The sequence below is a fragment of the Pseudorasbora parva genome, chromosome 17 (assembly GCF_024679245.1).
Source record: "Pseudorasbora parva isolate DD20220531a chromosome 17, ASM2467924v1, whole genome shotgun sequence".
Taxonomy (NCBI): Eukaryota; Metazoa; Chordata; class Actinopteri; order Cypriniformes; family Gobionidae; genus Pseudorasbora; species Pseudorasbora parva.
In genome coordinates this window covers 28,700,881-28,714,396 of record NC_090188.1, presented here as the reverse complement: position 1 = coordinate 28,714,396, position 13,516 = coordinate 28,700,881, and the positions used below count along the sequence as shown (strand labels likewise).

The 13,516-nt window shown below is 39.1% G+C and overlaps 1 protein-coding gene across 3 annotated transcripts in view; it reads right to left on the bottom strand.

The window, feature by feature from the left end:
- phf3 (PHD finger protein 3) overlaps positions 1-8,600 on the bottom strand; it is a 35,906-nt gene extending 27,306 nt beyond the window's left edge. For 2 of the 3 annotated variants that reach the window (XM_067422485.1, XM_067422483.1), the window contains exons 1-4: positions 8,449-8,600; positions 6,806-7,071; positions 6,602-6,721; positions 2,411-3,662 (exon numbers count right to left, since the gene is read on the bottom strand). In XM_067422485.1, coding sequence (XP_067278586.1) covers positions 2,411-3,662; positions 6,602-6,721; positions 6,806-7,046 — 1,613 coding nt within the window. In that variant the 5' untranslated portion in view covers positions 7,047-7,071; positions 8,449-8,600. Of the gene's footprint in view, positions 1-2,410; positions 3,663-6,601; positions 6,722-6,805; positions 7,072-8,384 lie in introns of all 3 variants that reach the window. The other variant, XM_067422484.1, reaches the window with a different exon arrangement.
- Positions 8,601-13,516: the final 4,916 nt, after the last annotated feature.

Below are 13,516 nucleotides of genomic sequence, written 5' to 3'. Positions count from 1 at the left end.
AGGTATAGTAGGCTAAATTAACCAACATTGTGATGCTGGAAGTGTTATATCCATGGATTTTATTATAGGCAAGACAAGTCAGGAGTTGATTTGAGAGGCTAAATTAGGAGTCCAAACTTTTTCTCCTGGGGGCCAGGTGCAAAAAAAAATCTTGTCTCGGGCCGCATGTCTGTAATAATAATAATAAAAATTAAAAAAAACTATTAGACTAGCTAATTGATTATTGCCATGAATCTGTCTTTGTCTACTTATATTTTAAATATGCTTTTTCTAAAAATGTTATATTTTGCGTGCTCAATATATTTATATGTTTTATATATAACCCAATATCATATATTTTTAAAATATGATAGTGGCGGCTGCGAAGAGTCATCGCACAGCAGCTCTATGCGTTCCAGCTGCACATTCTCTTGCACTTCTACGTTAACCGAGAAAGGGGTTGAGAACAGTTTGATGTCGTTATCAATAGCAGAAAAGTCTTGCAATGCGGATTAAATTCTGTGATCAGGGATGTAAGCACTGCCGAATATTTATCAATTTTTCCAGGGATGTTGGAGTCGGGTGGAAAACTCGAGATAATCTCTGACCAACTAGGAAAGTGCACAGTATTGCAGTCACTGATTTGTCTCTCAAAAAGTTTTGAGCTTCACAGCGAAGGATTTCAAGTGCACATACATTTCTGATATCAGCTGGTCCTTGCCTTGCAGACTTTTATTCAGTGCATTCAGGTGACTGGTCAAATCAACTAAAAAAGCAAGGTCAGCCATCCAGTCAGGGTCATTGAGTTGATCAAGTGTCAGATTTTTCTCTTTCAAAAACTGGTCAATTTCAGACCTCAGTGAATCGAAGCACTGTAGAACAGAGCCGCGACTCAGCCACCGCACGTTAGAGTGGAGAGAAATCAGACAATATCAGACAGAAATGCCCGGAATTCTCTGTGGTTGAATGCCCTTGAACGAATCAAGTTTATAGTTTTCACCACAGTGGTCATCTGGATGGCTTTGGCACAGAGTGCTTCCTGGTGTATGATACAGTGCCTTTTTACAGCCTCACCTACACTTTCACAAACTTTTTTGCACACCATGGAAGCCGTTCCTTTCCGCTTGCCGATCACGGATGGCGCTCCATCCGTTGTAATGCCACGTTTTATGTTTGGAGATTCATGTTTTCAATCGCACAGTACACCGCTTCAAAAATATATTTTCGCTCAATTCGCGTGATTCTTGCCGCGCCGCCTCAATCTAATCGTGTCATTCGCATCCGGTGTGAACGCAGCATCAAGGCTCTTCAAATCAAGAAGCTCTTCTGAAATGCAAAAATCACTGTCCACACCTCGCAAAAAAATTAACAGCTGTGCAGTGTCTGTCAGGTCAGTGCTGTCATCACACGCAATTAAATAAAAATCAAACGTTGGTACTTTGTCTGTCACTTGTTCTTTTAAATTTGTCGACAAGTCTTCAATTCGCCATTCGACTGCGTTTCTTGAAAGACTGCTGTTTTAAAAATCTTGCATCTTCTCTTGGCAAATTATAGTAACTTTCATCAGCAATCTTTTACAAATTCGCCATCTGTGAAGGGTTTTCCGTGCCATGCTATTAGGTGAGCTACCTCATAACTAGCTAATGTAGATTTTCCCTGTGCTTTATTAGCACGGAAAAATTGTTGTTGTTGAGCTGACATGGCAGCTGCCAGTTGTTTTACCTTTTGATCATGCTCGGCCCCAGTGTACGATTTGAAAGACTGATGTTTTGTTTCATAATGTCTTTTAACATTATATTCCTTCATCCCCCCAATGGACTCCTGGCAAATTAAGCAGACATTTCCCGCTGACCTCGAATGAAGAAGTATTCATTTCCCAAAGTGTCTGAAATCTCCTGCATTCACTGTCAATTTTCCATTTTCTTTGTTGTGCCATGACTAACCCAAATTTGATCAACAATAATTGTTTTCTTTTAGCCTGATTACGTACATCTTACATTCTAACTGCCTTGGCTGGATGTGATAGTGACACCCAATGGTTATTTAGTGAATTTCATCTATTTTTCCCCAGAGCGGTTTGTGTTCAGACTGCGCGTTTTTAGCAAAACGTACAATAAGATGAGACCGAACCGTACCCAGACCACCTCCCATGATGGTCTCGGCTCGGTTCGCTTTAAAGGGGTCTGAGATCGTTAGGAGTGTTCACATATGGGCCAAAAATCATGCAGACTGCGCTCAGACCCCTGAAAAGGACCAAGTGTGAAAACAACCTTAACCTTCAATTGAGTTTAGGCACCACCACAACAACATGTACAGTATGCAAAATGGATATTCATTTTAAAATTATATTTAAAGATTAACTTTAAATGAGTTTTAGATGATGGCAAAGGTGATCTAAATATAAAAACAGGAGAAATAAAAGTCGACGTACCGGTTGTTGTGAGGTTTCTTGCATAATCCACAGTGTTTGCTGGGGTCCCACACAGTCTCGCTTTCAGGAGGAGGTTCACCCTCGGATTCCTTCTTCACCACAGGGGCATTATCAGGGATAAACAGCTGCGGCTCCTCTATCGAGATACTCCTAGAGTTTCTGCTCTTGTGTCTTTGCTGGATCTTCTCCGCCTTCTTGATCTTGACCTTCTCCTGCTCCTCATCCCCTTGGCTGTTTGTCACAGGTGGGGTTGTTTTGTTTACCGGAGTGGGAGGATTGTGTGGCTTTTTCGGAGGGTGAGGAGACTGCACTGACTTGACACCTGGGCCAGAAACAGACGACGGTTTTTGACTGACGGTCGGGGACACCGGGACAGACGGGCTTGCGGTTTGATGTACAGGATGTTCATCTGTATTCTTCTGTATTTTTGAGGCTGATTTAGGAGCGAGTGGTCCACCTGGGCGTTTCAAGCCCACCTTACCAGGCTTCCCCTTGTGACTTTCCGGGCGGCTTGTATGTATTTTTTTGTCTCTGGCATGTCTGGATACTTTCTGTAAGAGCCCTGGCCTGGTGAGAGGAGATGGCTTGTTTTTGGCAGAAGACAGAGCCTGTTTGTGCTTCAGAAGCTTTTTGACTGCAGGCTGAACTGCTGTGCCGTTCTTGTTCCCCTTTTTGTGCACGCTTAGCTTTTGGGTTTTGATTTGGTCATTCATTTTACCGTCCCCTGGTGTGGCATTGTTCATACTGGCCTTGAGCGACATGGTGCTGTTAGTGTCTTGTACTTCATTAGGGTTCACATACGGCCCAAAATCCATAGGCATGTCATCGCTAGTGGGCTGGGCTACACTCACTTCCTCAACAACCTCTTGTGTGGAATTATCAAGTTCTTGTGCACCTTCATCTTGACTTTGTCCCAAATCGAGCGTAAGGCCATCAGCAGTAATGTTGTCCTCTTGGAAGCCCAAAGACTGAAGGTCGCTCGTGCTAAATGATCCAAATGCATGTGACGGTCCAGGAAGCAGTTCGATTTTATAGCCCCCTACAGTAACAGTTAATCGGCGTAACACAACAACTGGATTCATTGAGGAGTCAACCTCATTGATTCCAAAACGACGGCTGAGCAGAGCTTCCCTTTTTTCGGCAAGGCCTTTATCTTCATCCGAGTTTCCGCTGCATGTTGTCTCTTGTTCGCTATTCTCAGCTGCTTTTCGTGCAGGACCTGGGCACCTGCCTTTGACTCGACCGCGGCTCGCTGAAAGAGAAAAATTGTTTCAATACACTTGTGGCAGCAAAACAGAACAGATTAGCAGTCAGGCAGCAAACAGGCAAAAATAATAGTTCCTGGAATACTTTAAAACTAATAAATCCACAGGCATTTCTAATATCCCAGTGCAACAGACATTTAAATCATATCAAAAGATGCCAAAAAGAGGGTGTTTTTATCAAAAACATTTGTCTTTTTTGGGGTCAGACAATCACTCGCATCATATACAGTGAAAAAAGCCACCTGTCAGGAAATTGACCTATTGGTAAGCCCAGCCCCCCATAGTTACTGTTGCTAACTTGGACAAACAAACAGATTTGCTATGTCTTACAATGACAGCTGTCAGTGTGAAAACCTCATCTCAGGATGTTTTTGGGCATCTAGCATATGTAGCGTATTCCCCATCTGAATGATGACTGGTTTATTAGAAGTTTATTACATCGATTATTACACCGTGAAGTTTATTACATAATTTTTCACTCCAGAAAAATCACCATAAGAGCTAAGCAAACTAAGTATGCGCATTAACGTCTCATTCACAAAATCTCTCTCTCTCCGTTGCATTATCATTAACATAACTTACACAGCAAATGACACAAAAACACTCGTACAACAAACAATAAACAAACATATACTGACCATGTGCCTTTTTTGGGTGCAGTTTTTAACTGGTAAATCTATCTGCCAAACAACTCTGATAAACTGCATGCAAGCTCTCCCTTTCACTGCCCAATGATCAGAGAGTGAATAAACTATAATACACATCAAAATAGGAGTCCCTCAAATATATTAAGGGCGTTTTCACACCTGAAAGTCCGCACCAAGGTCCGAACCAAAGTTTGTGTTTGGACATTTGGTTCTTTTTGGTTTGCTTTCACATTGCAGTTATGTTAGCGCACCAAAGAACTTTACATGACGCACTGGCGTCCGGTCGTCATCATCTATGTGGGCTGCATCTTAACATTGATTGGTTTGTTAGCGGACGTGCGTCTGACGTCAGTGTGTTGTCAATTCAGCGGCTAACTTTGACAAGAATGAATGAACAGACGCATCGTTGCCAATACTGTTAATATTATGGCATTACTATCTGCAGCACCAACTATACTCGAGGCAAATTCACCAAATGAACATCCTCGTTATGCAAACATTTTATCGGCGCCGACAGGAAAGGAGGAGCTCCTAGAAGATAGTCTTTTTAGCCAAACAATGTATTTTATTTTATAGTTGTTTAAATATTATAATGTTATTTTTAAATTTCATCTTGGCTATATTGATTATGAAACGTGCACAGATGTGCAATATATGTCAAAGACATCGAGTCAGAAATAATTTTGACCACTTCATTAAGATTTGTTTCATTGTTTGCCTGAATTTAATAAATAAGCTTAAATAAATAATATAACATACCGTGACGGAGTGATCATTAGCGTTGCACATGAACTGGAGCGCGGTCTCATAAATAAACCGAAACTCATATAGTCAAGCAGAGCACGCTGTTCATGCGAGCTGACATGACTACACAAGCGGTTCTGTTTAAAATGCTGCGCGCTCCATCACTGCATGTGCTGAGAGTTTAATCTGTGTTTTTTCACTAATCCTACACCAGAACTTCCTGTAAATGGTCTGAAAGTCCGAACTATACAGAAAATGCTTTCACACAAGAAACGAACCGAACCTTTGTTCTGTTTGGTCCGGACCGAGACTACCTCTTTTCGTCGGACCAAATTTCGTCTGTTTGGTCCGGACCATGGTCCGAGGGAGGTTTCACACCTGTAATTTTGGTTCGTACCAAACTGAAAAGTCCGAAAATCCAGATAATCTACAGATAATCGACAGATAATCTAGACCTTAAACACCTTTAAACTCACAGAAATATCAAAAATATTTACAAAAACAAACTAAACGATACAGAAGAATATGAGAAGGCTCATTACAATCACAGATGATAACATCCAGGATCAACACTGTTCATGTACCACAGGGTTAGGTTAAATTAATTTACATGTAAACATCTAATATGGAGAGATGCACTGAGATGTAGACCATCATTTATGTATTTTTGATTTAACATAGACCTTTACGTGAAAACAGTTACCTTTCACTAAAATTAATCGTAACAGAGTATGACAACCAAAAGAAATCCTCTCAGGATACCTGGAATCAGTGTTACAGTAACCCAGGAACATTGTTTTACCATTTTTGTAGCGGAAAAACCATCAAACCGATGAGAGATTCAGATTTTCCAATGTTTCTCTATGGTGCTGAAACCTAAACATGTCCGAGTTCCGGTGCCCGTGCAACTGATGCTCAACTGCTATTGGCTCATCTGCGTTCGAGGGGAGGGGCTTTAGGCGAGAATAGTCTTAAAGGGACAGTTCACCCAAAAATGACAATGCTGTCATAATTTAGTCTCCCTCAAGTTGTTCCAAACTTGTATGATTTTCATTCTTTCTCTGACAACAAAAAATATGTTTTGAAGATTATGGGGAACTGAACAGTTGATGAACCCCATTAACTCCCATAATCAGTCAATGGGGACCATCAACAGTTTGGTTATGGACATTTTTCAAAATACCTTTTTTTGTGTACTTTTGTGTTGGGTGAACTATCCCTTTAAGTCTTAAACTTTAGAATAGAAGACTTATAAGTGCCATTTAGTTTAAATTAGCAGTATTAATTAAATAATAATATAAATACAAATCTTTTCAACCTGACATAGACATTGAAATGTTTAATTGTATTTAAAAAAATAGAAATTATACATTTTAAATGCAACTTTAAAAAAGTTTTTGCAAACTATTTACCAATTGGGAAAAATGTATGGATAGTTGCAAACACCCAATGTACTTTGGTTCTGAACCATTACTGTAAGCAGTTTCATTAGATTCAAAGCATTCAAAGATGGTTTCACTTTATGCTATGCACACCTGTTTGTCGTCTCTGTAGATGACCTGCAAGTCTCCTGCCCCGTGAGAAGCTGGACTGACTGTGCTCTCCATCGGATGGACTCTGACTAACACCTGTCGCTGTCATGTCATGATCTGCATCTACAAAACACACAGTCGAAGGAGTTAATTGCAAACTTTGTTCAAAATTAAACTACAAACAGAAATCAAAAGTAACTACTGTACCTGCTGAGCTTCCAAGCTTAAAATTCACATCTTCATTTTCTAAAAGATGAAACTGGGCACTAGCAGATCCAAACATGGGATCTTTGTCACTGAGCATGTTCTTCAGTGAATCTTCGGGGTGACCGTGACCCGTTTCAAATTCATCACTTGCTTCACATTCCAGGTTCTGTCCGAGCAGTAAGGAATCATCCAACTGGTCACTGGGAACCAGATGATTGAATGGACCACCAACTATATCCATGAATGCCTGCACTGTACGGTTTGCTCTGGAAGAGATAAGAATTATAAATGTATCTTCATCATTGCATTATCTTCTAAGAACTACTGTTTTGACAAATAAGTTGGATCGATGACACAAGCTCTGTACAATTACCTTACTACTTCAGACAAATAAGCACAATCCCTCAGTATCGCCTACTTTATAAAAGATGGGGAATGTTTGTCAGTCAAGTAAAATCTTCACACAAAACCATTGAAAATCATACAGAGATATAGGAGGCCAGGGCTAGTTGTCAGAGCTGTATTTGAATGGCTGCATGGACTACAAGTCCAAAGTCCAATTGCACAAATTTTTGTTTACACTAGCAGAGGATTTGTATGTTGATTTAAACCTAGTTTCTCACATATTTATATTTAAATACACAAATAATTATTTTATTCTGTCCACCAAACCAAATGTAATATTATATAAAAATGTCTGTTTAGTTACATGTATCTAGCTGTTCAATAGCTTTTTCTGTAGCCAGTTGTTCTGTGGGGGTTTTTTAAACCACTTCTCATATCTCTTAATTCAGCTGCTTTAAAGATTAAAACATTTTAACTTAAAAGCTAAAATATTTTAGTAGACTTAAAGTGTGTGCTTATACAGTCCTTATACAGAAATATTCACTAAAGTGAAAAGCGTGACAACTAGCCCCGCTCTCCCTACTTGTAACAACCACCGAACTGACTGTCAAATTAGAACAGCAAGCAAGCAAACGGAGTATGGCATCAGGTGTCAGAGTGTATTATAGAATACAAACACTCAAACTCACTAAGAGTGCCTTTTATCATCCATGTCTTAAATTAAACGTCTTATTAACATGTATTCATTCAGAGTAACTTAGACTGGTAAGGGCCACTGGTGTTATTATTTTGGCTAAAGATCTGCTCACGTGCACACAGACAGCTAGCGCATGCGGCCTTGAACAACTCGCATTGTTGGACACCCTATGAACAGAGAACACCGCTTTAAGAAGCAGCTTCAGCGTCTGCTAAAGATGCATTGGTCGTTTAGGCAACACGGGGCATTTAAAAGCTTTGCAAAACAAACACCAACCGCTTCCGCGAGCACCAAGGGGGCCTTTAGCAACCAGCCTTCGTGTACCTCACGCGCTTACAGGTCCGAATTAAACTCGCGTTTATCAACAACATGAGTGCAACTATAACTTATAATGGTGCATGTAAAGGTAGCGGCACATTCGATGAGGTTTTTGCACAAACTCGGCTCAAGTCTGGAGTTGCGTCGCGTGCACGAAGGCCTCGCGCTTAACGAACGAAGCACGCCCACTCCGCGCGAGATGCAAGATTAAACACTCACCGCGTTTGTCAGTGTGATCGAAGAGCCAGCGCATAATTGGAGAAGAAATAGTATTATCGCTTACGGTGTTGGGACGCCATACGGGTTGCTGTTGCCGTTAATGCCTCAACCTTTTCCGCTTGAGAACTGCGGTGGGACACAAGTAGTACTTCCTGTTGACCCTCTGAGACCGCAAACAACTCGTCGTGATGTGCTCGATCTGTCGGCAGGGGGCAGTGTGATCTAGCTCTTGTCTCGTTGGTGCCATTCATTTGTGTGGGGGTTTTTTGCCTGCAGGAAATAAAAAAATCACTGAAGAATAGAGCACAACTATATAGAAATGAAACAGAAATTGAAAGAAAACAATATCTAATAATTTATCTTCAATAAACTAGTCTCCCACTGTTAAGATTTAACAGTTCCATTGAGATGTACTTTTACTATAAGACTACTTAGACTGTAAAAAAAGGCTTTTACTCATGCTTTTACTGGCATAGAAGGTACAGTGTATGACTAATGTATTTTCAGAAAATACAAACAATATTATTTCAACAGAATAAAAACTAATTATAGAAGGGATATGAAAATGAAAATAAACAAAAAAAAATAGCTAAAGAAAGAGAAACGGAAATGCAACTAACTTTATTCATTTTTATTTTAATATTCACATGCATGGGCATTTTAGGAGGCAAAGACTAACTATGTTAGTCCTGCACAATATCCCCACCATATGTAGGTCTATTTCTTTTCATTTATGCACATTTCATCTCCACAAAGTAAAAAAATACCAACCCACAGTTGGGTTACGTGTTCGGTTATTTTTAACCCAACATTTTTAAGTGAGCACGTGTATCTTTAGAAAAATAAAAGACAGAATGCACTGTACAACTCTGAAGTAGCCTAGCTACAATATATAAATGTATTTTAAGTGCACCCGGTAGGCTACCCGAAGCCAAGTCATGTCGTCTAATAATAATTTTACACACACACACACACACACACACACACACACACACACACACACACACACACACACACACACACACATACACGCACACACACACACACACACACACACACACACACACACACACACACACACACACACGTACAGTGATGGGCGCTTGAAACACTGCTTAATTAAGCTTCGAAATCTTTAAGAATCGTTTGTTTCGAATCAGTGGTTCGGATCGTTACTGTTTTGAAACGTTTTTAAATTTTAATGGTTTACAAAAAAACAAAACAAAATGGTTTGTCGCTAGGGGGCGATATTGAATTGAAGTTTATTTGACAAATTTACAAAACGGTACAAAATCTCATACACTTTAACCGATTCGCCATACCCAAATAAAAATGTCTGCAAACCCTATGGTCAATTTTCATAAATCTGGTCGACACTTTAAATTGTGTTACCCAAGAGTCATAGCTCAAGTAGTATAGGAACAGATTAAAAGGATGGGCACACAGTGACAGAGATTATATCTCCAAACCAAATACTAATTTTAAAACATTAAACACAATTCACATTTAATACACAATAATGTTCACTAACACTTGGAACACACCCATAACAATAACTAGCATCAACAGTCATTTTTGACCTGATCTTTTAAAACTCCCCAAATCTAACAGGTAGCCTGGCATTTCAAAAGTTCAAATGTAAGTTAAACGGTCTGCACTGCATACATTTTAAATAAAATATAAAATAACTAGGCCTACTTAATATTAAAGCCACAATTTTCTCTTTTGACTGACAGTAGTCGCTGTTGTTCCTTTAAGACCTATGCAGATCTGACGCGCATCTCTTTTTTTCTCCGCTTATTTAAGTTAGTTTTAAAAAAATCGTTCCTTGATGAGTGACGTTATTGAACTAATTTAAGACTGCTCTTGTGAGAATACTCGACAAATATGCGGCGTCTATCAGACAATGTAGTTCAGACAATGTAGCCCGGCCAGTCTTAAGTAGTTCAGTTAGATCAGGGCGTCGGCCACATGCTCTATGAATCACACACACACTTGTCAGGTTTCACCATTTCACAGACAAAGGCTTGAGTGTTTGGGAGGTTTGGGAGATAGGTGGCGGTAATGCGCATATATGTCTGCTATCCGCCGTAAAACACCCGAGACTAGTTTCCCAACCGTAGATATGTAAACTTAGAAGCCTCATTCGACCGCACAAGGCACGTCGACTCGCCGCCATTTTGGAACGGTCAACACAGGTCAAACTTCACATTATAAAACAACACTGCGTAGCCTTTGTAAAACCCAGCACAGTTAAAATTCCTGAGGTGTTAGTTTGGCAATTATAGTGTTTGTATCTATACAAAACATTTAGCCTAACATTTGTTAGTTAATAACAGGGCTTCACAGTTTTTGGATTTCAGGCAGAGTACCTATTCAAGGACTGGAAATGGGAAAACTCTGAAAGTGCTTAAATTAAACTTGAATTTGAAATAAATTTAAGAGTTAGTTGAAGAGAAACCCACATATTTTTCTGTTCCATAAGCACGCCCTAATGTCAGAGAGTGAAAGTCAACAGACCCATGGCCACCAAAGCGCTTTACATATTTCCTCACATTCACCCATTCATTCACTCATTCATTCACTCATTCATACATCAGACGGCGGTGTCAGCCATGCATGTCACCATCCAGCTCTTTGGGAGCTGCTGGGGTTAGGTGTATTGTTCATGGACACCTCGGCACTTGGTCAGGTGGAACCGGGATGGAACCACCAACCTTCCGGTTTGTAGACAACCTGCAAGACTCTGCTGCCGTTGTTGTTCAGACAGAGCGCTATTTTTACACAGTGTTGTAAATGTTAACTGGTGGATAAGCTATGTGGATTCAAAAAATGTAAATTAATAAGTTATAGGCTATTATATATAATCATATTTCTAATAAATGTATATAAATGTAATAAATAATTTATAATTGTGACTCATCCCTGTTCTTAAAATGGTTTAAATCCAGTAATTATAATGTTCATAATTTTATAAAACTTTTTGGTAACACTTTAATAAGATTCTTTATTTAATATCAACTATAAACTGCACTTATTTATCTGTATTAAACAACATTTATTAATAATTTATTTAAATGTTGTAAACATTAGTTAATGCACTGTGAACTAACATGAACAAACCATGCTGGATTTTAACTAATGTTAACAATTTTTTTTTTTTAATTAAATAAAAATTTAATTAAATACAGTAACAAATGTACTGCTCATGGTTAGTTACATTTTTGCCCGTTGCTTGAACACCCATGCTTAGACTAAAGTAACACAACTTGAAGCTTTTGTTACCATACCACAAACACCTGTACCCATTCCTTAAACAAAAGCACTGCTTTGCACTCTAGTTTCAATTCTGCAACACACGTATAACTTTATGCAACACATTTGGTCCTGCATACTACACTCTATTTCATACATACTTGGTTCAAAAATGAAATCTGAGGGTGCAATTTGGAAAACACATGTATCCAAAATAAATAGGCCTTAGTTAAGCCATTTTGAGAACTTTGCAAGCATTGAGAGAGAGAGAGAGAGAGAGAGAGAGAGAGAGAGAGAGAGAGAGAGAGAGAGAGAGAGAGAGAGAGAGAGAGAGAGAGAGAGAGAGAGAGATGGTCAAAGAGGCTATACACAGAACAATATTTCAGATGATATTAGAGCATTGGTGTATGGCTGGCCAGAGAGTCCTCCACATCTAAACCGGTTCACAGTATATAGTGCATCCATTTAGACTGGAAAACAACAACTCTCCATTCCAGACTGTATCTATCTACATGTACCGTATCACATTACTGTATTGCAAGTTGGCTAGTTCTCCTTTAGTAACAAAAAATGGTAGTTTTGTGTAACATTCAGTACCATTGAGATTGTACTGTAGTGTGAAGTATAGTACTGTGATGTACAGTATTGAGTATGTCATTTATAACATTTCAGTACTTTCATTTTTGGTTGTTGTGAAAACCTTTGTTGTAAAAAAAGAACAGAAACTGTAAGTGTTGCATTGCTTCTAACTGATGAACTGAATAAAACAGTGAAAATTAAAGACTGCAGTGTTTTATATAAAGTAGACTAGTGTGTTCCCCCTGATCTGAAAGTGTATTCATATGATGCTAGTGTGTATCATTTTGTCATCAGAGTTACATTTTGACAAAGGAATGTTAGGTTTTGATAGCAGAGTTTAGATTTTGATTGTACAGTTTCAATTTGACACAGATGTGAATGGTATATTTCCCAGTGTAGTGTCATGTTTACTTGTGTGTAGAGTTTTGGCACAATGAGCGAAGTTTTGCAAAATGTGTTCAAGCAACGGGCAAAAAATGTAATGTTAATACATTAATGTTAACTAATGAAACCTTATTGTAAAGTATTACCAACTTGGTTTATGCAAAACAGGGAATTTAAGCATTCAAATGATACTGATTATAGCCTACTTAAAACATGGTTTGAGTAAATTGTTGTAGCCTATTACAGTTTTTGTGATTTATGTATTTTGATGGCTGATTTGTTGATGGTTTATGATTTCTTTCCAATTAATTGGTTTAGACTGAGTTCATTGCTTTCATTAAAAGCTGTGCAATCTATCTGTAGGGTTCTCTGATGATTAATTATTTTTATGATGTTAAGATTAGGGTGACCACCCGTCCCGCGCGTGCGCACACAGCGTTTGAAGCTAAATTCATGCGTTCCGCAAATTGAGACCGTGTCACGCTTAATTAATGCTTTCTCAAAAAAAAGTTGGTCGCTCTATATCCTCGTTCATCAAGCAGCCAAACCAACAACATTACTTGACAGTTCAGCACGCTACTGTTGCCACACCAGTTGAACTGCTGTTGTCAACTTTTTCGTTGTTGTCATGACAGCGCACGCACGTGCATACCAGACATACGCACTTGGAACTTTTTAGATGCGCACTTTCCTATTCGAAAAAGGGAGTCTGAGGCACCGCAATCATCAATTAAAAAGAGAAGGAGTGGGAAAGACTGGGAAAATGAATATTTGTGACTGAAAGGTGTTGAGGTGGATACCGAGAGACCTTTTTGTGACCCTTGCAAAACGTCTTTCTCAATCGGACACAGAGTAAAATACGATGTCTAACAACACAGACTCACACCGCAAAAAATGCTTTTCTTACTTAGCAT